General features: G+C 49.0%; 10 protein-coding genes across 10 annotated transcripts, besides 4 other annotated features; 3 read left to right on the top strand and 7 right to left on the bottom strand.

Moving 5' to 3' along the window:
- Window positions 1-788: 788 nt before the first annotated feature.
- Window positions 789-2,290, bottom strand: FPSE_01150 (uncharacterized protein; the record flags this gene model as incomplete). The annotated part of the gene is made up of 2 exons (XM_009254270.1): window positions 789-1,962; window positions 2,025-2,290. 2 exons carry the CDS (start codon window positions 2,288-2,290, stop codon window positions 789-791), a joined length of 1,440 nt encoding a protein of 479 aa, XP_009252545.1.
- Window positions 2,291-2,535: 245 nt separating this feature from the next.
- Window positions 2,536-2,565: a repeat region.
- A 284-nt stretch (window positions 2,566-2,849) lies between these two features.
- Window positions 2,850-4,528, bottom strand: FPSE_01151 (uncharacterized protein; the record flags this gene model as incomplete). The annotated part of the gene is made up of 3 exons (XM_009254271.1): window positions 2,850-2,981; window positions 3,039-4,406; window positions 4,469-4,528. 3 exons carry the CDS (start codon window positions 4,526-4,528, stop codon window positions 2,850-2,852), a joined length of 1,560 nt encoding a protein of 519 aa, XP_009252546.1.
- Window positions 4,529-5,418: 890 nt separating this feature from the next.
- Window positions 5,419-5,443: a microsatellite.
- Window positions 5,444-5,770: 327 nt separating this feature from the next.
- On the bottom strand, window positions 5,771-6,577 carry FPSE_01152 (uncharacterized protein; the record flags this gene model as incomplete). The annotated part of the gene is made up of 1 exon (XM_009254272.1): window positions 5,771-6,577. One exon carries the CDS (start codon window positions 6,575-6,577, stop codon window positions 5,771-5,773), a length of 807 nt encoding a protein of 268 aa, XP_009252547.1.
- Window positions 6,578-8,421: 1,844 nt separating this feature from the next.
- On the top strand, window positions 8,422-11,787 carry FPSE_01153 (uncharacterized protein; the record flags this gene model as incomplete). Its single annotated transcript, XM_009254273.1, has 2 exons — window positions 8,422-8,661; window positions 8,719-11,787. 2 exons carry the CDS (start codon window positions 8,422-8,424, stop codon window positions 11,785-11,787), a joined length of 3,309 nt encoding a protein of 1,102 aa, XP_009252548.1.
- Window positions 11,788-13,978: 2,191 nt separating this feature from the next.
- FPSE_01154 (uncharacterized protein) lies at window positions 13,979-15,202 on the bottom strand (the record flags this gene model as incomplete). Its single annotated transcript, XM_009254274.1, has 1 exon — window positions 13,979-15,202. One exon carries the CDS (start codon window positions 15,200-15,202, stop codon window positions 13,979-13,981), a length of 1,224 nt encoding a protein of 407 aa, XP_009252549.1.
- Window positions 15,203-15,774: 572 nt separating this feature from the next.
- FPSE_01155 (uncharacterized protein) lies at window positions 15,775-16,568 on the top strand (the record flags this gene model as incomplete). The annotated part of the gene is made up of 4 exons (XM_009254275.1): window positions 15,775-15,985; window positions 16,048-16,167; window positions 16,223-16,411; window positions 16,465-16,568. 4 exons carry the CDS (start codon window positions 15,775-15,777, stop codon window positions 16,566-16,568), a joined length of 624 nt encoding a protein of 207 aa, XP_009252550.1.
- Window positions 16,569-17,682: 1,114 nt separating this feature from the next.
- On the bottom strand, window positions 17,683-19,235 carry FPSE_01156 (uncharacterized protein; the record flags this gene model as incomplete). The annotated part of the gene is made up of 3 exons (XM_009254276.1): window positions 17,683-18,109; window positions 18,163-18,737; window positions 18,792-19,235. The coding sequence occupies 3 exons, from the start codon at window positions 19,233-19,235 to the stop codon at window positions 17,683-17,685; spliced, it is 1,446 nt and encodes a 481-aa protein (XP_009252551.1).
- Window positions 19,236-20,587: 1,352 nt separating this feature from the next.
- On the bottom strand, window positions 20,588-21,884 carry FPSE_01157 (uncharacterized protein; the record flags this gene model as incomplete). Its single annotated transcript, XM_009254277.1, has 3 exons — window positions 20,588-21,469; window positions 21,522-21,640; window positions 21,707-21,884. The coding sequence occupies 3 exons, from the start codon at window positions 21,882-21,884 to the stop codon at window positions 20,588-20,590; spliced, it is 1,179 nt and encodes a 392-aa protein (XP_009252552.1).
- Window positions 21,885-21,939: 55 nt separating this feature from the next.
- Window positions 21,940-21,966: a microsatellite.
- Window positions 21,967-22,264: 298 nt separating this feature from the next.
- On the top strand, window positions 22,265-24,483 carry FPSE_01158 (uncharacterized protein; the record flags this gene model as incomplete). The annotated part of the gene is made up of 2 exons (XM_009254278.1): window positions 22,265-22,475; window positions 22,541-24,483. 2 exons carry the CDS (start codon window positions 22,265-22,267, stop codon window positions 24,481-24,483), a joined length of 2,154 nt encoding a protein of 717 aa, XP_009252553.1.
- Window positions 24,484-26,425: 1,942 nt separating this feature from the next.
- Window positions 26,426-26,451: a microsatellite.
- A 178-nt stretch (window positions 26,452-26,629) lies between these two features.
- Window positions 26,630-27,040, bottom strand: FPSE_01159 (uncharacterized protein; the record flags this gene model as incomplete). The annotated part of the gene is made up of 1 exon (XM_009254279.1): window positions 26,630-27,040. One exon carries the CDS (start codon window positions 27,038-27,040, stop codon window positions 26,630-26,632), a length of 411 nt encoding a protein of 136 aa, XP_009252554.1.
- Between the last annotated feature and the right edge of the window lie 625 nt (window positions 27,041-27,665).

Below are 27,665 nucleotides of genomic sequence, written 5' to 3'. Positions count from 1 at the left end.
TATCGTAGTAACTAAGCCGGGCGCATGTGTTTGGCCATAAAAAAAAATTGCGCCGGTTTTGTCCACCCGTGGGCAACACACGTACGCTGCTGCTGCCCTTGAAAATGTTGCTTCTCTGGTCTGTCCTTGCTTCATATGTCAATCTCGACTGCAACAGGACTGTCGCAAAGAGTGGTCCAGTAACATTCCGTCAGGACTCTCCCAGCTGTACAACGTGAACACGCAAAGCTATGTCGATTTTCGAGTTCTGAACTACATGAGTATCAGAAAAATTCAATGATTGAACCCGACACAAATGTCTGCTTGTTTGCGAGTGCTGTGGTATAGGGTAGGCGACTGGCTTTTTTTCCTGTACGTGCAAGACGGATAACAAATTATCATTGACATACGCCTATGACCATGGCTTGTCGAAATATAATTTTGATGAAGTCACCTTGCTGTGTATCTTCCCATTCATTTCCCAAGTACGAGCATTTCGTGGTAGAGTCTAGCTTAGTACCATGCTTGTTTCGGTTGTTTCCTCACAAACAGCGAGTAAAACAACTATGTTTGAGAACATCGCTGTGTCAAACCTGTGATCCGTTTTTCATGTCCTAGTCACGGCGACCAAGCAGGTGTTTTACAGCATACAAGCTGTTTGCAAACCCTTGGAATATAGGTCAGTGACGTTCAAAGACCTGGAGTGGGAATATGCGTACTTCATAAAAATCAGATTGCGAGAGAAACTGTTCTTTGTTGGTGGGACGATGCCTAGGGAGTATCAAGGCGTTCAAAAAACCAAACCCTCTTCACCCTGATAAATCCTGCAAAACATCGTCAAGTCTCTTTCTCTTCTGCTTTCTCAATGCCAAAATAGGCGCCGAACGCTGCGAAGCTACCAAGCTAGTTTCTTTCTTAGGAATCGGCACTGGTTTTTCTCTCGATGCACCTCGACCAGCAGCGTCTCGTGCAAAAGTGTATCTCCGCGTTGCGAACAACCCTCTACTGACATATGAAGGTCTCGTACCAATGCCACCAGATCGAGAACTGTGTCCCAAATGAAGACAGGCAAGTGGTCTTGAAGGTAGAACGAAAGGACCAGCTACGGCTTTTGTAGAGGGACGAGCACCGCGAGCCTCCAAGTCTTGATCTGAACTCAACTGGCCTAGAAAGGAGTACAGCCAGAACGCCCAGGGCTCGAAAGCCACGCCGTGACACGCTCGAGCTTCTCGAGACGCGGCATCAGTATCCCATGATGGTGTCTGTACCTTTGCCGTATCAGTGAGGTAGTCAAGAAGAGGCGGTGCTTGATGCTCTTGAACGAACTTGACGGCACATCGAGAGTCGCTGCATAGCGAAACCAAGTCGTTGTCGATACTCGCCGCAAGGTCACGAAGAGGCTTACTCCTAGTTTCCTCAAGCGGCGCAAACAACATGAGATATCGTAACAACGAATCCTCTAGCCCGGACGGTGCGTCATCCTGTTCCCACCCATTCTCCAACGCTGCCTCGTAGCTCCGGGTCCAGTCCTCCCTTGCGCCCATGACGTCGTATAAAGCAAGAGAAGGGAACTTGGACACCCACTTGAGAGATTCGTGAGTCGTGGACTGATCGCCCCATATTCTCAATATACGCAGCAAGGGAAACGGGTCTTTCTTCTCAGTCCACCCCCGGACAAGACGATCTGAGACGCGTGGGAAGATAGTCTGGAGCTCATCAGCCGGTTTGATGAGTTCAAGGGCGCCGAGATTGGGCATGTCGGCGAGACATAAAAGATCATGAGTGCTGAAAGAGCATCCACCTGTGAGAACAAGGTGTGTAATGAAGTCTGTGGGTGGTGCCGTTAGGGGCTGGGTATAACGGGTAAGATCGGTGCCAGGACGGCATATATGTTGTCGAAAGCGGTACAGCCCAAGAGTTTTGTCATCCTGGTCGTCCATGAGAATTTTGGAGAAAATCTTCCAAGCATGAAGACACACGCCTCTGGTAGAGAGTCAGCCTTATATGACCCAAGGGATTCCGCGCCATCCGCAACACTAACTGACCTGGCCTCTAGGTACCGCCAAATGCGCCACAACATATTACTCGGAATAGTCTCGAGATGTGCCCCAGAACGAACCTTGCCAATGTTATCTGCAAGGACGCTGATGGCCATATCTACCAAAGGCCGAGGTCCACGCGGCCCACGAGCTGTAAAGGAAGGATATGGCCGACGCCGACTCCAACCTGCCGAGTCCTCATCAGATTCGGCGAGAGCCCCTCGAGACATGGCATATTCTGTAAAGACCTGACCTGAGGTTTGGTCGAACATGGCTGATAATACTAGAGCAAGCAATTCATATGAGTTTTGTCACCGCTTGAAGAAGGGCGAAGCGCTTACTGTAAGAGGTTGTAAGGGTGGCAAGGTTGCTGGAACCCGCTTGGTGATAACCCGCTTGGTGGAATGCCATCTCACTAAGATGCTTGTAATGAATGACAAACGACGGCTCAGCTTCAAACACGACTTCAAACTTAGAAATCGTAGTGGTAGTCAATCAGAAGTTCTCTCAAGTACTGTAATTCATTTATAATAATTTTTATTTATTTGTCGCTCTGAAATTTTCCTACTATCCTCACTCTCAACGGAAACGCCGTCTAAGCAGTCCGTTTATCTTTTTTCCCTTATAGTGACGGGAACAAGCGAAGCCACGCATATGGCTTGACAACGGCCGCCCTGTGATGCGATGGCTTCAAACCGACCATTCAGCTTACTTCAACTCTCAAGTAAATGATTTAAATCCGGGTAATCATTCATCAGTTAATACTTTTCCCAATAATATGCGCTATGGTATCCAATCGTAATGTCTTTCCTTCTCTTAATACTGTATCATTTATAGCATGGGCTTGAGGTCCTCGGAAACGTGGAAGGGAGCTTCGGTCTTGCTCTTAACTTCGTCAACAGTGACGCCGTCGGCGATCTCGATAAGGGTAAGACCCTTGGCAAAGTCAACGTCGAAGACAGCCTGGAACTATAGTTAGTACATTGTCGGGTAGTAGACAGCGAACTCAGATAAACTTACCAGCTCAGTAATGATTCTTGACACGCAAGCAGGTCCAGTCAGAGGGAATGCGCACTTCTTGACAATCTTGGGGTTGCCTTTCTTGTCTGTGTGCTCCATTGTCACAACGACCTTGGTCTCGCTGGGGTTGCTGACAAGATCCATAGCACCACCGAAGCCCTTGACCTTTCCGGGAAGCATCCAGTTGGCCAAGTCACCATTGGCGCTGACCTGCATGGCTCCCAGGATGGTAAGGTTGATGCGACCGCTACGGATCATGCCAAAGCTCTCCTCGCTGCCGAAGACGGCGGCACCAGGCTTGAGGGTGACAGTCTCCTTACCAGCGTTGATCAGATCAGCGTCCTCCTGGCCCTTTTGAGGGTAGGGTCCGAGGCCAAGAATACCGTTCTCAGACTGGAGCTGGACTTCAACCTCGGGACCAACGAAGCCAGGTGCGAGCATGGGCATACCGATACCCAGGTTGGCGTACATGCCGTTCTTGAACTCCTTCGCAGCGCGGCGAACAATGCGCTCACGCTTGGCAGCTGTGTCGCCAGAGCCCAGAGCCTTTGTGGCCTCGGGGTCGCTGGGGTCCTTGGCAAAGGTGTACTTCTCGATCGACTTCTCCTCGGTGCTTTGAATAACACGTTTGACGTAGATGCCGGGCAGGTGGACAGCCTCAGGGGGAATCTCACCGGGCTCGACGATGTGCTCAGCCTCGACAATGGTCATCTTTGCGTTGCGGCCCATGGCACCGTTGAAGTTGTGTGCAGCAAGACGGAACTGGCAGTTACCGAGCTTGTCGGCCTTGTAGGCTTTGACGAAGGCGTAGTCACCGTCGATGCTCTCTTCAAGAAGGTAAGACTTGCCCTTGAAGACCTTGACGTCCTTGGGTTGAGAGTAGACATCAGGAGAACCGTCGGCCTTGTTGCGGAGAGGGAGCTCGCCGGTCTGGACAACAGTACCAAAGGCGGCGGGGGTGTAGAAAGCGGGCACACCCTTTCCACCAGCGGCGCATCGCTCAGCCAGAGTTCCCTGAGGGGTCAGCTCGAGCTCGACCTCACCAGTGAGGTACATCTTCTCAAAGGTCTTGTTCTCGCCAATGTAGCTGGCAATCATCTTGCTGATCTGCTTGGTCTTGAGAAGTCTGCCGAGACCGAAGTCATCCGTACCGGCGTTATTCGAGACAGCTGTGAGACCGGTGATGTTGGGCTTCTCGAGGACCTCGTTGATCAGGGAGTCGGGGACACCACAGAGACCGAAGCCACCGCAGAGGAGAGTCGAATTGGGCTTCATGTCCTTGAGAGCTTCCTTGGCTGAGGGGAAGACCTTGTTAATCTCGGCGCGACGGGCAGTCGCTGAAAAGGATCGCGCAAGAGCGGCATTGGGCTTGAAGTTGTCAGTATGCGCCTGGAACTGCACGATGCGCGCTTGACCATGAATGAACCTACGTTAACGGGACTGCGAGCAAAGGCTCGAAGAGTCCTTAACCGGAAAGCTGCGGAAGGCATCTTGTGTATATGTAGCTGGTGAGAGAAAGGATAAGAGGGAGAGAAAGCTTCCTGTTAGCTACAGTGTATGCTAATTGGGAGACCTTTTAAGCTTCATGCACCAGAGATTCCTCTATGGTAGGAATTGGAGTGAGAGGAGGCAAAGGAAGGATAGTATTAGAGAGAGGGAGAGGGAACGGAATAGAGCTTGAGCCGAATGACGATAATAATCGGCGGGCCGTTGGCGGGGGATACCCGTTTATGAAGGCCGGTGCTGGCCGTGGGTCCATCTCCGTGTCGCATCTTGCTAAGCTTGAGCGTAAACTCGGAAGCAGGAATCGGCATTCGGGAAATCATGGGGAAGCCGATGATAGGAACAAATCGCAAAAGACCCTCACACCGTGGCAGGCAGCGTTACTAGGCGCAATTACTACGATCTTTGGCTAGCAAATTAGGTACTTTACACTGCGGGAAGTGGCCGTGGAAGATCTCCCCGGTGTCCTCCAGCTGTCACGTCCACTTGTGGAGGGCCGAGGATAATGGCACTGTACAGTAGCGGAGGGACAGCGGGGACTCAAGTCCGGGGCCAGCCTGTTCAGAGCTATCCTGCCGTGGTATTAGTGGGCGGGCAACTGATCCATCCATCCATGGGTAATGGGTTTTCCGAAGGCGACCGGCTATTCGTTTCGGGAGTTGGCTCTTGTTTTACTATGGCTGTCATGACATGACGGACCTAAGCTTCTCATGACAGCTAAACAGGAGAGCATTTGTCGGGATAGGCCTAACTTTATTAGGCAAATTCACTGTTGCAAAGACAGGATTATTTCGGGGTTCATCCACCGCTTTATTTATTGGCATTTTTTGTATTAGTAGTAATTATTGTGACTACCTTGGTACTTGCTCGATGGTGACTTGTTTGCTTGCTTGCTTGCTTGCCGTTCCGGCCACTATCCGACCGACCCGAAGTCGGCTGCTAGCCTTGGAAGCGAAGCTAATATGGAGATCCCCTCTCACTCTCTTCCCTTTCTCTGCAAAGTAATGCAGCACAACGCCAAGCCAAATACTCCATGATATTTTGACCAACAAAAAACCAACAACGCCAAAACGCCAAAACCCATCAATGATTGTGCAGGTAAACCATGAGAATGAAATATTCCCTAAAAACAAGCTCTCATGAGCGGAAGAATGATAATAAACCACCGGGTATTCCTTTATCCTCCTCCACTGTAGCCATTTCCCATCATGAGAGCTCACCACGCTTGCTCATCCATCCACGCTCATGGCGGTTGTAGCATTTTCCGGGTGAAGAGACACGAGTCCGATCAAGTTTCCTTCCGGATCGACGAACTCTCCTATGTCCATGATACATTTTCGAACTCCGAACCGCAGCTGCTTCACCTCGCCGAAATGATACTCGATCAATGACTCGGCCGTCTCAATATCAGCAACTCGGATGTGACACGACGGTGTTGCACCGCCCGCCCTGGCCATCTGTCGCCTGTGCTCAAGATGGGCACCATCATCTCCTGTGCTTCTGATTTGAATCAGGGCGCCTGTGATGCGAGAGTCACCACTCTGACTTGAGTTGAAAAAGTTCATGGGCTGTGTGTCGAAGTGAGATGATCCCCATTGCCGCATGTATGGGTCATCGGACTGCTGGGCGTTCATGTCTCCATGAAACTTCCAACCGAAGCAGCGCGAGTAAAAGTTTACTGCCCTCTCTATGTTGAAGCAGTACAGTAGAAGAAAGTCGGGAGTTCCGCCCATGACAGACGCATCATGTCTCTCGACTCCACATGTTTCAGTTTGAGGCAGCAAAGGAGGCAGCAAGTCGTTGTCATTTGTGATGTCCGGAGAACCACGGGTTCCAACGGACAGGTTTTTGGCGGCAGTTATAGGCAGTGAGAATGTTGATGCAAAAGCAGGCGGAGTGGGCATCTCTGCAGTAGGAGTGTGGAGGGCGTCGTAGCCCAGTGAAGGTACTGGTGATGGCGTTCTCCGATCCGTATCCAGGTCCATAGCTGATGAAGAGAGCGAGAGAGAAGGTCGTTGTTTTGTATACGAATCCATTTTCGATAACGTGAGAATATGATTAACCAGGACAGACTCAGTTGGAACTTGCCAGAAGGAGTGTCAAGTGATTCACGCTCGGTTCAGTATTACGATAGGGAAGGGAAGAGCGACAGGCCGTGAGGCGATAGTCTAACAAAAGAAAGAGAAGTCGAAAAGTGAATCAGAGACAGTAACACAAACCGACAGTGACCACAGCCGGATTATCAATAACCAGATGACTAGACAGGTTATACGATTTGCACGAGCAAGCAAGCCATCGGATGGCGGACATGGGTTTCCTTGTTCTTATAGCCACTTATAGCCACTGGGGAAAAGAGGAGGCAATCTCCGAGAACTCCAAAGGCAGAGTCTCCTTACATATTGCATGCCTTGATGTGCATAAGCCTTAAAACACTCAAAAAGCAATCATTCGAGACTGAAAGTGCGGAACTTGGCGTTGGCTCTATCTGGGGCTTGCCAGGCCAACTTGGGCTAAGTGGTATGGAGGTTAAGGCAAGGAGAGGCAAGACATTCAGAACATCACCAAAACAAAACAAACGCTGGACGGGACCTTTCCCTCTCTGGTGTTACGTCAAAGGACCAATTGTTAACTCAAAACGGCCTAAAGACGTCAAGGGCGGAAGAAACCTGCAGCAAGGTAGGGGTTCTCGTTGCGCAGTGCTAATGCAGAAGAGAGCTTGTTGATGTCTCGACGTGGTGCCCATCATCATTAGCATGCGTGTCTTGTCAGATCAGAAAAGGCTGGGCTGTGTATGTTGATGTTTAGGACCCTAGAATTTTCCTTGGTGTCTAGAGTTTTGGCTGGAATGGTAAACAACCCGATATCCCACGGCTGAGCGGCTCGACACCAAACATTTGTCTTAGCAGCGTGCGTTTCTTAATTTACACACATAGTCCGGATCGCTTTAGTGTCTGGATTCACGTTTGGCTTGTCTCAGTTTCCGACACAAGATTTTGTTTGGGTGACGATCACCGATCGTGATGAACGTGGCGGAACGAAACTAATGTATGTGATGTGTAAATCGTATGCATGGTAATAAAGGGCGAAGTGAGGTTTGAATAAAACGGGTGGTTGAGATGATAGGCTAATGCTGTTGGATATCAGAGTGGATAGACTGGATAGGCTGGATCGAATTGGCCTGAGCGTTCTGCAAGGCGGGCTCTATTTGGCGGGTTTTATCAAAGCAAGGAGTTCGTCAAATGTGATCGCCTGGACAAAGTTCACATGCTTATGCTGCAGTAGCTGCATAATCTTTGTGCAAGGAAGATCTGGCGTGAACTATTTGTCAAAGCAAAGGTCCCAAGATTGACTCCATATTTAAAGAGGGCAAAGAATTTTGAGTGAGCAATCGTGGTCATAACACGACGCAACTTGAGCCTTTGTTGATCCCATATTAAGCGGATTGAGTCCATACATTCAAACTAACTCTTGTCAGTCGAGGTTCAAGATCCCTAAGCAAATCTAATACTATACAAAACCTCATGTAAATATACAAGACAAATTGAGTGCTCGAAAATCAATCAACCTAAACACAGCAAAAGGATAATTGCTACTGTTAGACTGTGTACCTCTCTAATCACATCTGTAATAGGCTTCATCACAGGCATTTTTGGACCCTGCCAGACGAATGAAGCTACGGGCACGGGCGAGACGGGCAAACTTACTTGAGGTACGTACTTTTACTGATAAGGATCTTATCGCCCCGCAGATCCCATCGTCGCAGAAAAAAAATTAGTAAAGGCTAGGCCAGGCCAAATAGCGACAGCTTCAACACCAAGGACCCTCCGAAACGACGACAATTTCCGCCATTCCCACAGCTGGCGCATTACCCTCGATCGCTATGGAGTCAAATTCGAAACGCCGCAAGATAGACCATGACGGCTTAAGACACGATGCTCTCATTGATTTTGAGGCTCGTAGCTCTGCCCGTGTCTCAACCGCTAGCACATTCGTGCTCCAAACCGACGAGCTCCTGAAAGAAGCAAAACTCGATTACGGAAAGGCATTAAAGGGAGTCGATGAACATCTGCATCGATTAAAGGAGGCCATTGACACTGCGACACCCCATGGTCCTGAACCTGTTCGTTCCATCCCGCTGACAGCCGCCGACTCTCAAATAGACTAACAAATTTTCAAGATCACCCAAGTCACCACTCGCTTTGAGAAGAAGCATCGCATCGTCATTCCATACCCCGATCCAAAGCCCGCAAAAGATGCGCCATACAAGCTTTCCTACGAGAAGCCAGCTTCCTACAATGTCGTCGGCAGTTACGTCGCCAAGACCATGGTCAAGTCCCAGGCGCAATTTGGAATCGACATGGTGGTCCAGATGCCCAAGAGCATGTTCCAGGAGAAGGACTTTACGAGCATGCGATACTTCTACCGCAGGGCTTACTACATCGCCTATATCGCCGCCAGCGTTAAGAAAGAGTTGGGTGATTCAATGGACATTGGTTTTGAATACTTGAATGAGAACTCGCTTTTGCCTGTACTCGCACTTCGACCCAAGCCCGAAGAGGAGGATGAGGACAACAAGGAGACCAAGGAAAAGGCTTCCAAGAAAAAGTCAAAGGCCTCAAAATCCCCGTATACCATTCGACTTATCCCCTGTGCGCCTGAGGGACTCTTCCCTAGGTCAAAGTTGCTTCCTAGCTCTAACAACAACCGAAGTGGGGAGACCGACGACAAGAAGACCAAGTCCGACACTCCTTTTTACAACTCTACTTTGAAAGCAGAGGAAACATTCATTTCCTACTTGCGTGTCCTTACACATGCTAAGAATGAGTGCCCGGGTCTGACTGATGCCTGTGTGCTGGGACGAATATGGCTGCAACAGAGAGGCTTTGGCAGTTCCTTGTCCCGAGGTGGCTTTGGCCACTTTGAGTGGTCTGTTATGATCGCTTTGCTGCTCCAGATGGGTGGACGCAATGGCAAGGCCTTGTTTTCCAACTCTCTCAGCAGCATGGAGCTCTTCAAGGCCGCCGTTCAGTTCCTCTCGACTACCGATTTTAACGAGAAGCCATTTGTTTTTGGTTATTCCAAGATGAGCGTCGATAACGCTCGAGAAGATGGCCCTGTCATGTACGACCCCATCAGAGAACTTAACATCCTGTCAAATATGAGCCCCTGGTCTGCCAGCCTCCTTCAGATGCACGCCAAGACAACTACAGACAACTTTGCAGACGAAGCCGCCGACAAGTTTGCCCCTACGTTCATTATCAAATCGGATGCGCCCCTCCAGACTTTTGATGCCATTTTCGAGCTCAAGAGCCAGGGATCCAAGCCTTTGGACTCTCCTGATTGCAGAGGATCCGCTTGGAATTTTAGCTTGGAAGCCCACAAAGTGCTCAAGCAGGCCTACGGTAATCGATCCCACCTCTTGCATTTCCAGTTGCCTTCAAAGGCTGGTTGGAAACTGGGCGCTGCACCACCTTCAGACTCTGGCAAAGTTCAGTTTGGCGTCATGTTCGAGTTTGCCCAAATGGGTCGTCAAATGGAGCATGGTCCTCCAGCCGAGGAACCAGAGGAAGCTGCAAGGTTCCGTCGATTCTGGGGTGAGAAGGCCGAGTTGCGTCGCTTCAAGGATGGAAGTATTCTCGAGTGTGTTGAGTGGTCAAGCAAGGTACCTTTCAGGATTTGCGAGGAGATTGCCGAGCACACCTTGAAGCGACACCTCAAGGTTGACAGCGGAGATATTGTTGCATTTGGCGCAGGTTTCTCCAACATAGTTACATTCTCGCATATGGATAAGGAGGCTTTCGACGCTGCCCGACGAGCTTTCCAAACTCTTGAATACGATATTCGAAACCTCGAAGATTTGCCATTGCAGATCCGACAACTTTCGGCCGTATCGCCAGCTGCCAGATATGCTTCCATTGATGCCCCTAGTCCCGGCTTCCACACAGGAACTATCGAGCCTACAGATGTCAATATTTACTTTGAGGCATCAGGCCGGTGGCCGGAGAATTCAGTTGCCATCCAGGAAACCAAGATTGAGTTTCTACTCGATTTCGATAGACGTCTTACATCGACCAAAGAGAACATCAAAACCTACCTTGGTCGAGATAACAAGGAGATTGGCATCGAGAACCTGGCCTATCTCGACATTGTCTATGATACTGGAGCAGCGTTCCGATTGAGGATTCATGCTGATCTTGAAGATATCCTATTGGAGCGACAAATCAAGAACAAGACACTTGACCCTCGTATCCGTGAGGAGTCAGAAGTGGTTCGAGCGAGAACCAAGTGGTTCTTTGAGACACTGCCAATTCATACACAAACTATCGCAACTTTCTGCACAAGACTTCACCCTCTATCCCAGACTATTCGCTTGGTGAAGCAATGGTTCAATGCCCATAAGCTTTCAGGACATATTAGCGAAGAGCTTATTGAGCTCTTTGTCCTGAATGTTTTCTTACAACCCTACCCTTGGCGCGCGCCCACAAGTGCCTCAACCGGTTTCTTGCGCACCTTGACTTTCCTGTCTCGTTGGGATTGGCGTGATGAGCCTTTGATTGTCGACTCGGCCGAGGAGTTGACGGATGACGACCGACACAACATCCGTAATGAGCTCGAGGCTTGGCGTAAGAAGGATCCCAACATGAACCACACAGTCATGTTTGTTGCTACCTCTGTTGATATATCTGGATTGGCCTACACCCGCAACGGGCCCTCAAAGCTCATCGCTTCGCGCATGACACGTTTGGCCAAGGCCGCATGCAAACTTGTCAAAGACAGTGGCTACCTCATCGACGCCACTGAGCTGTTCGACACATCACTCGAAGACTACGACGTTCTCTTCCATCTCTCTCGAAAGGCCATCCGCTCAATTCTTCGAGAGGCAGCTTCCGATCCCTCAGCCCGCCGCCATTCCCAATTCAAGAACCTTGATGAACGAACAGGTAGTGCACCCCTCCCCATCCGCGCTCACCCCATCGATGTCTTTATGCAGGAGCTCCAGCGCGTGTACGAGGACACACTCGTCTTCTTCAGGGGAACCCACAATGGTGAAGAGGACGATGCTGTCATCGGCGCTATCTGGAACCCGAAGCTCCAGCAGCAAAAGTTCCGAGCTGGTCTACCTTATAACTTCCTCAGAGTCACCGGTGAAGATGAAGATGTTGTGGCGGTGAACCGAAAGGCTGTGTTATCAGAAATTGCAAGAATTGGAGGTGATATGATTAGGAAGATCGAAGAAGTCGAGTAAGATGTGGCTATAGGTAGAATGGTGAATACTCTGGATAATACCCATGAACATAGATGTAGATTCTGGTTCTAATTCCGACATGAACTAAAAGTATATTCTCAGTGACGATTTTATTTTATCTTTCAACATGATTGTTGGCTACTATTTCCAGTATTGATACATGGTAATGAAGGTGATGTGATCCTCATTCTCAGAGATGTAAGTGAAGATGACGAGAATGCAGTGGTTGTAGCGGTACGTATCTGATTTACCCAAAGTGGAAATCTCTTTACGCGGGAAGACGCGCTCAACGCGTCCCACCCCACATCCGTTGCCCATCTTTAGTTTAATCTTGCTACCATCACTGCGACAACGAGTGACCGACGACAACTTCAAAATTATACGACTATCAAAGAATTGACCTCACATACAGTTCTTCCTGATCGAGGGAAAATGCCCCATTCCATTGAAGCTGAAGCCATGTCGTCCCCTAGCAACGTTAAGGACGAGCCGGTAGTGGAGACTGGAATTTCAGACAATACTCCCAATGCGACCGAGGTCGATACTAAGATGAGCGACTCGGAGGATGTTAAGAAGGAAGCAAAGCAGCTGGAGGATTTGTTTGACGACTCGGATGATGAGTTTCCCACAAGTTCTGCGGCAATCCAGCCCAGTTCGCCGGTCGCTCCCTTATTGTGAGTGAAAGTGCAGAGGCTCAATACTTGCAGATTGACTGACTAGTTATAGCGATGCCATGTCTTTGAAGGCTTCAGACCCCGAAGTTATGCGAAGTTTTTACCAGCGATTGTTCCCTTGGCGATATCTATTCCAGTGGCTTAACCATAGTCCTACACCGACGAACGACTTTGGCAACCGAGAGTTTGCTTTTACCCTTCAGAACGATGCCTACCTCCGATACCAATCTTTCCCTACTGCTGATACGTACGTAATATTATCAAATATAGCTACCACATTGCTCATCATATCGCAGACTACGAAAAGACGTCCTGCGGTTGATGCCATCCCGTTTTGAAATTGGTCCCGTCTACACTACCAACCCTCGCGACCGAAAGACACTACGAAACTCATCCGCTTTCAAGCCCCTTGCGAAGGAGTTGTGCTTCGATATCGATTTGACAGATTACGACGACATCCGAACATGCTGTGACAAGGCCAATATCTGCAACAAGTGTTGGCAGTTCATGACTATGGCTATTAAAGTGGTTGATGTGGCGCTTCGGGAAGACTTTGGCTTCAAGCATATCATGTGGGTGTACTCAGGTCGTCGAGGTGCTCACGCCTGGGTTTGCGATAAGAAAGTTCGAAGCATGGATGATCAGAAGAGAAGGGCAATTGCCGGCTACCTCGAGGTGGTCAAGGGAGGTGCACAGAGTGGAAAGAAGGTCAACGTGAGAAGACCGCTGCATCCTCATCTTGCGTAAGTTCACACAGTCGCTTTGAAAGGTCAAGTACTAATACCATACAGACGAAGCTTGGAAATCCTCAAGACTCATTTCCAAGAGGACGTTCTTGAGGTGCAAGACCCCTGGGCCTCCCCTGAACAGTCCGAGAAGCTCCTACAGCTTCTACCAAACCAGAACCTCAACGAGTCACTGCGAAGAAAATGGGACGCTGCCCCAGGACGCCCCTCGACCTCAAAATGGGCGGACATCGACGCTGTAGCAAAGTCAGGCGCCAGCAAGAACCTCGATGCCAGACAACTCCTAGAAGCCAAGCAAGATATTGTCCTCGAGTACACCTACCCCCGACTTGATATTGAAGTCAGCAAGAAGCTCAATCATTTGCTCAAGAGTCCTTTCGTCGTGCATCCCGGTACCGGCCGTGTCTGTGTGCCCATCAACACTAAGAACCTCGAGGATTTCGACCCTCTGGGCGTGCCTACGGTGCAGGGTCTTCTAGCAGAGATTGACTCTTGGAAGAGTGAGGATGAAGAGGGCGGAAAGGGTGTTGCTGATTGGGAAAAGACGAGCCTGAAGCCTTATATCGAGCAGTTCAGACACTTTGTCAATGGGCTGATGAAGGATGAGAAGGACATCAAGGTTAAGCGGGAGAGGGATGAGGAAAGCATGGAATTTTAGATTATATGAAACGGGATGGACTTATGAACAGTGTAAATGCGGTAAAGTTTGCATTTTGGGTTGGACTTGGCTGGCGCAGCACGGCATCCGTTAATAGGTACATATAGATATATTTACTTCGAGGTAACCTCAACTTCAGGTGTGTTTTGTCCAGAGGCAGACTCCTCGGCATCGGGGTCCTTGATTTCCTCATTCTCTTCCTCGGCATCCTCGTCTTCGGCCCCCTCTGTTTCCTGAGTCTCTCCTGAGGCACCCTGTTGCTCTTTCAGCTTGCCTCCCTTGCGCTTGGGAATGACGCTCATGAATGCCTCGCCCCAGTTCTCGTACTCGAGCCACTTGAGCATGATCTCGACGACATGGTTTGTCGTAAGAACCGTTCGGCTTTGCATCACCATGTACTGGCCGATAGGCAACCGAGCGGTGCGGATACCACGTTCCCTCGCTCGCTTGTAGCACAGTCCCTTTTCACGGTTCTTGTCAACAAGGCCACCGATGACATAGCTTGTGTTGGGCTCAAGACGTTCAAGTGTGTATGGTGAATCTGACGAGAGGTAGACAATGTCGCTGTACCCGGGACGGGGCTCAGGCTCGGGATCAGGAAGAGGGAGGGGGTCCTTTTCGTCTCTCATCCAGGGGCTCTTTTCTGTGAGACTTCGTTGAAGGGGCTCGATCATGTTGTCGTGCTTCATCTTCTCGCGAGCTTTCTCCGCGCACTCGATAAAGTTCCCCTCCACAAAGTCGATGCCCTTCCAGTTCTGGTGCTTGTCATCGAGAATTTGATGGAAACGCTCAGCGAGCTTTCCGTTCCAGTTTGAGACGTAGATATTAGTGCGATACTTCGCGTTCTTGTTTTCCGAATACGACCTAGTAATCTGACTGCCGAGCGAGATGATCTCCTTCTCACGCATGTACTGCTCAAATTCGCAATCGAAGATAAGAGAGATGGGGACGTTTACTGAAGGTGGCTTCTGCTTGTTGGCGTAGGGGTTTATGCCTTGGGCAATGAGGGCGTCTCTCTCCTCGCGCTTACGGACTTTGCGAGCAATTCGACTATCCTTGCGCTTCAGCTTGCGGTCTTCTTTGCCGGCTTCCCATTGTTGCTGCTTTCTCAGACGCTTGAGTGCGTTCTTTGACATGGGCTGAGCGGGTTCATCTTCGGCAGGTCGCTTTTGGGGAATGGTAGAACCTTGAGAGGGAGTTATGGCTTTTGTCGTCTCTGCCTGGGGGCCTGTAGTGGGATCTTGTTGAGCCTGGTTTTGTTCGACTTGACCCTGCTCGTTGCCTTGCTCCTTTGTTTCTTCAGCTGGAAATGGCTTATGAACCGGATCCAAATCCATTTTTATGGTTTATTTGAGATGCTTATAAGACTTGCTGACCTCAGAATTTTAACGGAAGATTGAGGAGTTGAGTGAATTTGAGTATGACCAAGTTATAGGTCGAAGGGGTGAAGACGATATTCTTATACCAACCCGTGTAAGAGGCGTTGTATGATGCTCTGTTTGAAGCCAAGTTTCGTGCTGTTTGTATATTGAAACGGACTTGAGAATGAGCGGTAAGATTATTGAATGAGAATTCGAGTATTTATATTTGGCTTTTGTCTTGTTTGAGCAGCTCCAACGACGTTTGAAGCTCAAACAGAAGAATATCTTGTCAAGCTCACAGCGGATTTTTCTTAGAGACCGGAGTCACCAGAGGTGGTGGGGCATTGGGCGAGGTACGTACCGAGCCATCAATCCCGTCTAGTAGGATTCAATCGAGCTTGCATGAACCAATGAGATCAGAGCCATTGAATAGCCAACGTCACGTGTTGCAGTGGAGGCTCGCAATCCTACAGTTTCCATAGCTCGGCTCCAACCTCAGGCCCAAGACATAAAAGCTCCCAACTCCTCCCTCAGCAATTGCAATCGCCATGGAGCACCCGTCGAGCGCGAACCTGCCGGCTCACAAGAAGCCCGACACCTACTTCAAGCCTCACGATGTCCTAGACGACACTGCAAAGGCTGCCGTGGTTGGTGGTCTCAGTGGTCTCTTCATCTCTTCCGTTAAGAATGCCATGTCCAAGCACAATGTCGGCATTTTGAGCGTCTTCACCCGTGGCTCTGCCATGATTGGTATCGGAGGTATGATACACCGGCCGGGAAAGTTCAATTGAGAGTTTTGCAATACTGACGCCATCCTCCAGCCGCCGCCCCCGCCGCATATGTCTTTGCTTCGCGAACCTCTATGAACCTTCGTGAAAAGGACGACTCCTTCTCTGCTGCTCTCGGTGGTTTTGCCCTGGGCGCTGTCCTTGGTCTTCCCAGTATGAGATGATTCACAGCTCAATACGTTAGCACATATGGTCTAACACACGACAGCAAAACGAATGCCCATCGTCATGGGTCTCGGCGGTGGTCTTGCCGCCTTCCAGGGTATGTTCCACTACCTTGGCGGCCGATACGACTCTTTCAAGCGAGAGGGCGATGAGTTCGAGCGCAAGGAAATTGTCCGACGATCCACCCGACTGCCTATTGAGCAGACTATTTCAGAGATTGGCGAGGGTCGAGGTAAGTCGCGCATTGCGTCTGCTCTCTCCATGCAGCATCTCACATTATGGCAGGCATTCGACCTCCTGGATACGATGAGCGAAGGGCGGAGCGACTTAGCCAGAAGTACGGAGTTGAGATTAACCCCATCAAGGCGACTGTTGAGGGTAGCCAATAAAGCACAAAACGACAAGCAGGCGAACGGGACGGGAGCGACTGTACATAACTCTTCTGGGCGAGGAAGAGGTGCTACACTAGAGAATTGGAGTTTTGTTTTGTTTCCATGTGAAGCTCTGAACTGTGCCATCTCACGTGTGGGCAGTTAGGTTTCTTTCATGAGGTAAGTGCTCACTCATCCTTTCTTTGTCCCTACACAACCCCTCTATTTGCAATGATGATACCCCAAATCAGAAGCTGTTTATGATATTTAATGATTAAACAAATCACCAATATCTATCTACATTCCTGAGCAAATTCATTTCAACAACATGGTTTGATGACTATTGAAGAACATGTTTACTGATTGTGTTTAGAATTTTGTAGCTTTACACCATTTTGTTGCACGGCACGCGATAATATGACTATTTATGGTATGTAAAACTCGTCTTCCTTCTTCCCCCTGGCTATGATGATACCCCAAATCAGAAGCTGTTTATGATATTCAATGATTAAACCAATCACCAATATCTATCTATCTACATTCCTGAGCCCTTATCTTCTCATACTAAAGTTTGCTTGTTACTTTTGAACAATTGCTAACTTTTCTCAGACTTAATAGGTCCACGCCCTTCTTACGACACTCTGTTGCTCTAACACACATTGTATGTTTACCCGTATCCTTGTCCACCTTCCCCTTCAATGATGATATCCCAAATCAGAAGCTGTTTATGATCCCTAATGATTAAAACACTCACCAATATCTATCTACATTCCTGAGAACATCCCATACTCTATTCATGTTGCTTTTTTATTCTTCTTAGCACATGCTAATTCATTGAAGTATAGGATTTCATTGTTCGTTCCTGTGATTCTATGTCCTAAATCAAGATAATGCGAAGCGTCTTCCATGTTTTGATTTGGTGTTCTTCATCGATTGTTCCTAGTACTCTATATCGTGTATCTGGGTATCGTATGTTTCCTCCAGTATCGTCTTCTTTTTATCTGCTACATTACATTATACCAAGAACTCAATACACTTCATTATCCCACCACAAAGAATCCTTTTGCACCTTTGTTTTGTTGAAGTCTACCCCCGAGCAATTGATTAAGGAATGGTTTTCAAAACATGTGGCTCAAACCTTGACAATCTTGAAACCAACCTGCACATAACGTGCGCAAATGAAGGCGATACAGCCTGCCATCATAGAGCAACCACAGAAAAGCTGCAGGCCCAGATAACTGCCATCCTGAGCAGATACGATCGCACCACCGATGGGACTTCCGGTCAGAGCACCAAAAGACGCAACGGCAAACGCTGCACCGACACGAGTGCCAATTTGACGGATGTCAGAAAGCTGGGCGATAAGAGTCGGCACAAGACTGATATAACCACCCGAGGCGAAACCAAAGATGACGGCAAAGACAACGATGCCGGCTGTGTTGTCGACGGGGATCCAGACGCACAGACAGAAGAGTGCAGAAACAAAGGTGATGGCAATCATTACATTGAATCGACCAAGCTTGTCAGCAATTATGCCTGGGATGATGCGACCGAAGATGCTGGGACCGCGTTAACACATGACAACTGGCACTACGGGTGTGATACGACTTACCTCACGGCATTGAGAATAGGTAGCAAATAAGGAATCAAGGTCTCGGGCATGCCTGCAGCCTGAGCCTGGAGCAGGACATAGTTGAAAGGGAGAAACATGCCCCACATGAAAAGGAAGAATCCACAGACAGTGATGAGGATGGGAAGTTCGCTAAGACCGTTGATGTATTCCATGAAGACAAAAGGCCTAGGGCGAGGAGGCAGACGAGACTTGACAGTCAGACAAGCGATGCCGAGCAGAACAAGGAACATGAAGGCCATAGTTCGCATCATCCAGGGAAATCCCACGCTCTTGATCATCTTGTCCATCATGATTGGAAGAATAACACCTCCCAGAGACGATCCCGAGACCATGATACCGAAAGCTGCCGCACGGCGTCTGAAGAACCAGGTGACAAGGGAGGACATGGAGGCGTTGAACACAGCGCTGGAGCCGATGGATGCAACAATGGACTGCGAAAGGAAGAACTGGTAGTATTCTGTTGACAAAGATACCATCATGAGACCAAAGATGTAGGCAACAGTGCCGCACCAGAGGAGGTACTTTGGGCCATAAGTATCGAAAAGACGACCAAACTATGTCAACAGTTAGTGAGGTGCAACTTCATCGAAGGGCGAGACTATACATACCAGAGCACTGCAGAACACCATGAAGAATACCTCGACAGACAGGATCCAGCTCACAGCAGAACTGTCATGATCCTTGAGCGGCCCAGAAACATAATATTTCTGAAAAACTCCCACGCAGTTTACGAGTCCAAATGTGCAAAACAGAGCACACCAACCACCAAAGACGACGAGCCAAGCTTCGACTCCTCCGTCAGGGAAATCGGCTGGGGCCATTCCAGGTGGAGGACCTCCTGTCGGGGGCTGCTGCTGCTGCGACTGTTTCTTTTCATCATCGTCGCCACGCTCAAGGTCTGCTGCGACGGTGTTGGTAGGCACTGGGTGGATGTTGGCTTCTGTCGTGTTCGTTGGTTGGTAGCTTTGTTTCTCGGGATCTGTTGATGTTGCTGGCTGGATTGTTCTGTCGTTGATTGTGTCCGAGGACGAGGAGGTGGTTGATCGAGGCATGGTTGTGATTGTGTGAAGGAGGATTAATTATTATCAAGATGTATCAGGAGCAAAGATTGCTGGTCAAGAATTATTTTTTACTTGACAGTGATACGAAATAATCGGTCAATTATTTTTGATGCAGCAGCAAGATTTCCTTATATAATACCACTGGCTATCAGTGCGCCGTGAAAGAGCTCCATGGAGTTGCTACCACCTTTATCTACCCATCTACCTGTATCAGATGCACCCTAATTATTACCTACTAAGACTATCGCTCATTTCCAATCCCATCTCTTGATCCTTTGGTGGGGTAGCAGTATGCACATCTTACTGAAACTGCAGGAATCTGCAATTCTAGATCTCGGTCTGTTAAATCGCCATTGCGGCGTAAAGATCGGGATTACCTATGCCCTGGACCATAAAGCCGCCGTAGTCTAGTCTAGTGGTGTAGATACTTGGGGTGCAGTAATAATACTCCTCGGTCTTAATGGTCGCGTTTCTATCCCGGCCGAGCTTACGGACGAAAGATTACAGCATATCACGCCCTTCTACTGTTCTCTGACTCACCGGGCTGAAACTGCATATGTCTGTCTGTATTTCTCCAATAAAAGCTTGTTTCTTCTTCAAGGAGTGAGTTCATTCGACATGAGGGCTGAATAATACACGTATGGAATTTCGCATCCCACTTCATCCTCTGGACTTAAGAAGAAGCCGAGTCGCGAACTGCCTAACCAAAAGCGTGAATGGTGAGCGAAACTGTCCAATTGTTGAGACGCGGGAAGATCTTCTGCATGCACTCATTTTCTTACAGTCATCCAAGGGATTTTTGTCGCAGCTTGATATAACCATTGGTTAGTTCCGATGCTGTAGCTGACCATGAATCAGTCAAGTGCACTCATTATAAGTCTTTGGCCGGTTGATCGGCCTATATGATCGCTTTTAGTTAGTGCTTTTACCATCATTTAGACAACGGGCGATTTCCCGTTCTATCCCTTCCAATTATCCAGTCGATGGGTCGGTCTGACTATTCGACATGACCTCATGAGAGTAATAGCTAGGTAGGTAGCTTATTAAACCCATGCATGCTGAAGCCTCTATGGCATGCTGATTTGAGACGAGGGAAGACGTCGAACCGAACACTGAAGAAATCAGCCATTGGGCCTTAGAAGTAAGTGCAATTATGGACCTGCAATATTTTGGTTGAACCTCCGAGTATTGATTGATACATAAAGGCCCTAGCTCTATGATTGATAATATAGGTGGTCATACATAAAATAAACGTTGTATAATAACATCTTGCTCGTCTCCCTTCTCCTTTTTCATCTGTAATATTGTCCACTCGCCCTTTACGTTTCTCTGCGTGCTTCTTTTCATCGGATAAACTCCTTCAGGTCCTTGTTGTCCTCAAACTTGACTTTACCATCCTTTTCAACTTTGGCAACATGAATTCCAGTTACGGAGTTATCATCTTGCCCCTGTCCGGCGACATTAACAGCAGCAGACTTGGTCTCAGCACCATCTGTCAGCCTGGGCTGGTTGCTCAGCTCGACGGCCTGAGAGAGCACGCCGGGCTCAGAGTCGGCGATTTCGTTCACTTGCTTGTTGGAGAGGACATCTGAAGCACGCACACCTCGGCTGGACATGAGAATCTTGGTGGGTCCATGGAACTGGAGGAAGAGGCGATCACCCCAGATAGTTCGGCGGGTCGCTGTTCGTAGGCCGTAGAAAGCTCGTGCTAGGTACTTCCAGACCTCAGAGCTGCGAACGGTCTTTACCCAGTCGGGCTCTGAGATCCATCGTGATAGTGAGGGCACCTGGAGTTGTAGGCTGTTGCTCTTGAAACGGAAAGGCTGAGGAGGGGATCGACTGATGGAGTATGCAACAACACTTCCGGGGTGAGCCACGAATTCCTCGCCCTCCTTCAGTGTAAGTTCGTAAATCTGTCCAGGTGCCGATAGAGCAGCAAGACCTCGTCCTGTCAAAAGTGTGTTACCCCAGTGGGCGAGTGTCAGGCTGCTCTGGATGCGCGCTGAGGGTGAGAGGGTATGTCCTGTCCAAGCCAACAAAGCATTTCTTTGGGCGATCATCCAGTCTGTTGTTCCATCGAGGTGAAGAACTGTAAATGTGGTTGTTGGAGACTTGGTCGAGATTAAGGCTGTGATGGGCGTCGTAGCTGAGATGCGCTGGTAGAGGAAAGGGACGCCGAGAAGGGCTCGTGTAATCGGGTTGAGGATCGACAGGGTAGATTGGGCCTAGTAATTATGTTAATGATTTTGTTGATGGTCTTCTTTGGCAGTTGCATACATTTTCAGGTTTGCCGGCGACAGCAACCAATGTGCCCCGCCGAGTATAGAGCTTCTGCGATGCCGACAGGGTCACAGACAGTAGAGAATATGGCGAGCCGAGGACCTCAAATCGAGCATCTATACATTGCAATGTCAGATATCAGAGTCTATCGATCATCTCCCAATGGTGTGGCGTATTCATACCCGCAGGATCCCTCGTCTCAAGAGCTCCGAAAGCATCACCACCAACTTTGGGCGCTTCAGTGCTCGGCGCAGCGTTGATCTGTATGGACCTACACTGAGACTGGGTGCAGGCGTATGAAGGCAATGCCCTCAGCCTCAGCCCTCGGGCCGCTCTTGATAACGGCAATTGGCCTCGCATTTTGCTGGTTGGATATATGAGCTCCGGAAGAGCCTGTATAGCTTGTATATCTACCTCTCTTCTCGTCTCTTCTCTTCTCTTCACCTAACCTCGATCTAGACGCCAGAGCCAGTATCGTTAGCGGCTTTTCCCGTTCCCACGTCATGTCACGTGTGGCCGTTGCTGGGCCAACGTCTGTGCTTTCATTCACCAATCTCACTAGACCGATACCCTTGTGCTCTTGTCTGTAGCAAATATTTGCTAACTTTCTGGACGTGGTAGCGGCCAGTTTGGTAGGCTGATAGAGTCCGAATCTTGCACACCTTCAGCTTGTTGCCTGCACTACTTTTCGGGAACCCCCCCTTACATCCAATCCTCCCGATACCGAATACACCCACACGATGAGTGTCAGAGTCGTCTCTAGGATACGGCCGCTCCTCGAAAAGGAGCGCGAATGTGACATTATCGTTCGATCTGATGCTGTCGATCCTAGCAAGCCCAACACGATTGTAAAAATTCCCAACCCAAAGAATGAGGCTGAGGAGTTCTCCTTTACTTTCAACGGCGTGTACGACCGGGCTACGACTCAGGAGGAATTATTCACCGCTGAAGGTAAGATCTTGTATACTAACGCGTTTTGTTCTGCTTTTCCTCGTATCGCGTGTTGACTTGGATAGTTGCTCCATATGTCAAGTCTCTCTTCCAGGGATTCGACGTGACAATATTCGCGTATGGTGTTACAGGTACGGGTAAAACACACACGATGCGAGGCGGTATGAAGCTAGCAGATCGTGGTGTCATTCCCAGAATGCTTAGTAGTGTATTCCGCAGAGGCAAGAAGATCATGAAGGACTCAAAGGGCGAGTCCGATGTGAAGGTTCTGCTATCATACTACGAAATCTACAACGACAAGGTTTTCGATCTGCTCGAGCCACCCGAGAAACGAACACCCGCCGGTCTACCACTGCGAGCCGAGGCCAACGGCAAGACTGTTGTAGTCGGTCTGTCTGAACGAGGTTGCGAGGATCTGAAGGACTTTGAAAAGTTGTACATCGAGGCCAACAACAACCGCGTCACGGCAGCCACCAAGCTCAACGCTCACAGCAGTCGCAGTCACGCTATCCTCCGGGTTAAGCTGATACAAACGACCGCAGAGTCGGTCCAGGAGAGCACAGCATCAGCCATTGACTTGGCTGGTTCTGAGGACAACCGCCGGACTGATAATGCAAAGGAGAGATTGGTGGAATCTGCGGCCATCAACAAGAGTCTCTTTGTGTTGAGCCAGTGTATTGATGCTATTGGTCGTGGCGACAAGCGTATTCCGTACCGAGAGTCCAAGATGACTCGTATTCTGTCATTAGGTCAGAACAATGGCATTACCGTCATGATCCTGAACCTATCGCCTCTACGAGGTTACCACCTCGATACTCTCAGCAGTCTAAACGTCAGCTCTCGCGCAAAGCGAATTGAGGTCAGGGAAATTGAGAACGAAATTGTCTACAAATCGGTTCCTAGAGCGAACTCAGGACTATCGGCCAATTCTCTGCGTCAGCCTCTGCGACCTCTTGCCAACCTCACAAATGTGCACAATGGCAATGTCGCCGCCAAGGCGGCCGACAAGGCTGCTGAAAAAGCAGCCGATAAGCCTGTCAAGGCTTTTAGCGTCTATATTGACAAGTCGAAGCCAGCAGCACCGGCCAACCGACCTCTTGTGAGCTCTAATTTGGCCCGCCGAACGACCACGAACCCTGTCAAGCGGCCATCTGAAAACGATGCCGCTATGAGACCGAGCAAGATCTCGAAACCTGCAGTTCCAGCATCTATCACGATCTCAGCTGCTCAGATCGAGGCTATGGTTGAGAAGAAGGTCAGCGAGATTCTCGCTGCTCGAATTGCGGATGAGCAAAAGTCCCAATCACCACCAACGGTTCAGCCCGAGATCAGCGACGCGGTACAGAGGCGGTTGGAAGCTCTTGAAAAGCGAATCGATAGCGACGAATGGCGAGATGATTCCAAGTCGGAAGGTTTGCGTTTCCTTCTCGCTGCCCGTCAACACAAGGAACGTGGTGAGGATGAGATCGCTCTCAAGATGTATGAGATGGCTTTGCCATTCTTCCCTGGTCAGGCGAAGTTGCTGAACAAGATCGAGAGACTGCGATCGCGTTTGAATGGAGAGGCTCCCGCACCTTCTCCTCGTCGGGCAACACCCCGCTCGGAGCGCAAGAAGCGAAGGCTTGTGTATGATGATGCAGACTGCGATTATGAGACTGCTGAGGCCGATGTGGATGAAGATGAGTTTGTGCATAAAGCTGAAAAGTCCAAGTCTCGAAAGACCAAGGTCAAGCCCCTTGCTACTAAGTCTATCCTCGCAGGTGAAGATGAAGGTCCTGCCTCGCCTCGCACGCAACAACTTCTTGACATCGTCAACTCGCGTGACCTCGACCAAATCCGAGGCCTAGTCGGGTTTGGTGCAAAGAGGGCCCGCGATTTGGTTGATTACCTCGAGCTTGTTAGCAACGACGAGGCTGGCGGCCGTATTGACAGCCTCGGTCAGTTGAGGACGGTGCCTGGTATGGGCAGCCGAACGGTAGAGAGAGCTTACGACGGACTTGCTGTTTAATAAGCGTGGCGTACGTTTTGTTCTCCTTTGGAGATGGGATGGGCATCCAATGCTTTTGGTTTTGATATCATAGCCTTATACCCCCCCTGTTTTGTTCGAAGATGATAGAAGCATTGAAAGGTGTTTTTGGAGTTTTTGGGAGGTGAGTTACAATTAGTTTGATTCGCATTTATATGGGAGCATGCATGGCAGCAATACCTAGCTGCCGACTTAGGTGTTGATACATTCATTACTGGGTTTGATCTGTTGTAATTTCTCGTTATTCTGTAGTATTAATTTGTGATTATAGACTGTCCTTTTTTTTTGTAGGATTATACTAAACACTGAGTCAGCTGTTACCTCTACCCACAGCAAGTCATGAGACTGTGGTTGAACTTCAAACTTGAAGTCTAGGGTAATTGGCACAGGAACGAAGATCAGATCAGGGATCTAACCTTGAAGCCGCCCACTTGTTCAGACGCCAGTCAACCTGGAATGGTCAATGCCTCGCCTGCTCGCCTCGACCTTGAACACCATGCGGTCCATAATAAGACACGGATTATTTTCTTCCTACGTAGCAACAGCCACTGACACCATTTGCCCCGAGTGTTTTCCGATCGAAAAAAACGGATCACGATCTTGGTTATTTTTAACGTAAACCTTGGTTGTAAAGCATGAACCAACATAGTAAGTAATAGGTGATTCATACGTATGCGCTCAGTGAAGAGCGAGATACATCATATCTACTAAGCTAAAACTAACATGAGTGTTTCCGGCAAGACCCTTTCTTTATGCATTAACTATTCAAACATGATCTATTTTATGACGATCACAGCCTGAAACCATTTCTGTAACTCTACGCCTCCCAGACTCTCTTTACTTAGTTAAGCCACTGGCGTTGAGACTGCTAACCAACGTTAGGAATGCGGTATGTAATTCAACGTTGTAGCCAGCCCCCCTAAATCGTGTGACCCAATGACACGAGTGATATGCACGCTAGAAACCGGCTACCGAAGCATTGAGTTTTGTGACACGAATTGATGTAAGAGCATGCACGACTTTTATGCAACTACAGTGGCTGAGAAGCCTTCATCTCGTTTGACGTGTCGAAATTGAACGCTTCTTATTCGCACTCGTGTTGCTGATCTGTGACATTCATGACATAAATTAAACCCCATGCTGTTTTAAATACAACGTACGTGATGCACAGATTGGATTAAAACTGCAGCAACATGACAAACTCAAGACAGTGACATGTGCAGCTCGGGAAATTAATGTCGATCAGAACGACTCGTACCGGCCAAGTCTTGTTTCATCCTCACTCGTCATAGATCATAGCGCAAGCTTGTATAGTACTTGTTTTGAACTTGGTATCTGTTTGATTCATTGGTAACTTGGCTAAATTCCACATGTCCATACATGTCCCTTCGTCCCTGAAACCAGGCCAGACTGCGATACTTTCAAATATGTACAGATGCAGTGCCGTCCGACAGTTGCCCGCTAGCTCTAGAAGTCATGTTGTAAACAAGCAACCCAGGCTGTTTCCCGTAGGAAGCAGAGCGAGGAATAGAAGCAACAATGATAGCGAGGGAGAGAAAAAAAAGTGTAAATAGACGCCACAAAAAGAAAAATTAGGGTAAAAAAGTGTCGGTGACGACCGATGATACGTCCAACTTGTAGTAAAGCGCACTGCCGTTTGTAATCCTCAACGAAGTCAGCTGAGGCCCAGCGATAGGCCTGCAAGCGTGACAAGAGACAACGAGATGCAGGCGGGGCGGTAAATGTAACCAAGTAAAGTCGTTAAGTAAGATCTCGTGGCTGGTGGTATCGTCCTGCCATAATGAAAGTTGAGGTAGTAGTATGATCCGATGCTGTAACATGTGCACGACAAATCTGGGCGAGTGTCGCCGTTGAGAATCACGAATGAATTGGGGGTATCCCGTCAAGTCCGATTCATCCGTATCATCCCATCCCATCCCATCCCATCCCGCATCATCTCATCTAATCGTGTGTCTGTTTCTTACACGCTTATGCGCCCACTACGCCTGCGCCAGGGCTGTAATGCATTGCCTGGCGCTAGATCCCGTCAAATCGTAAAGAAGAATGTTGCATGAAATATGTGGTTTTCTGGTTTTTGTTGCTTTTGCTTTGGTAACTCGTGAGTTGCTCATCGGATCATGCTGGTCCTTCGTTCCTTAACACTAGGCATGGTCTTGCTGGAGCCGCCAAATTGAGGAATTGAGCTGAATCGGTTCAGTCGCTTACGCTCAGCAGTGGCCATGGGTTGCTGCTGTGGTTGCTGACGCTGAGTCTCAGAGGGGAAGTGGTGATCCTCAATGACGATGGTGTTGGGAGAGGCCATGGGGCTTGTAGCGGCCTTATCGCCGTGGAGAGCGTCCATGTTTGAGGAACCAGAGGAAGACCCGGTGCTGTTGGGAGTCTGATAGACGTACTCGCCATCGACATAGACAGCGTTGGATACAAAGGTGGAACGTCTATGACGGCGGCGGGTGTAGCGTTGCTCAAGACGGAAGAGCTCCAGCTTGGCCTGGATCTTGTCCATGAGAGATTTGCCCATTGTTGCGGTAGTTTTTGGTGGTAGGTTTTTGCTTAAGACGCAGTCGAGTTAGGATGAGGATGAGAGCCCTTAGATATGCCGAGTCAATAAGTCGGACCTCTCGGTAAGTGCAGCTCGTCGAGGGAGGCTGGGTCGTAATGGAGAAAGCCGAGGATGTGGAGATTATGAATTCAAGTCACGGTACCGCAGTCAATGCCGTACGCTTTCGTGTCGTATGTGTACTTGGATGATGAGTGTTTCGTGTCCAGTTTTTAGTTATGTATGAACTGTCTTGTCTTGGTTTATCCTTGGGAGAAAGGGGGAGGACAATTGCTGCTCGTCTTGTGGGTGTTGGGTAGTGTAAGTAAGTACTGGTGTTTAACGGCGAGCACCTGCTGGGTCAAGGCTGATATCAGATAGAGTAGTAGTACTGTGTGATTGTACTTATTAAAAGAGAGTAGAGGACATTAATAGTTGAGGAAGCAAATCGCCGGGAGTGTTGTTTCCTTGTCGTCCAAGAATAAGATCAGATCAAATGAGGGTAAAAGAGGAAGTGGTAACGTAGTGGGCGACTGGGGGTAGAAGAAGGATTGCGACAGGACCCAGGGAGATGAACGAGGGGGAGGATTGGATGGCAGATAAGAAT

This window comes from Fusarium pseudograminearum, chromosome 3, assembly GCF_000303195.2.
Source record: "Fusarium pseudograminearum CS3096 chromosome 3, whole genome shotgun sequence".
Lineage (NCBI taxonomy): Eukaryota > Fungi > Ascomycota > Sordariomycetes > Hypocreales > Nectriaceae > Fusarium > Fusarium pseudograminearum.
The sequence above is the reverse complement of the archived record's forward strand: the minus strand, read 5'-3'. Positions and strand labels throughout refer to the sequence as shown.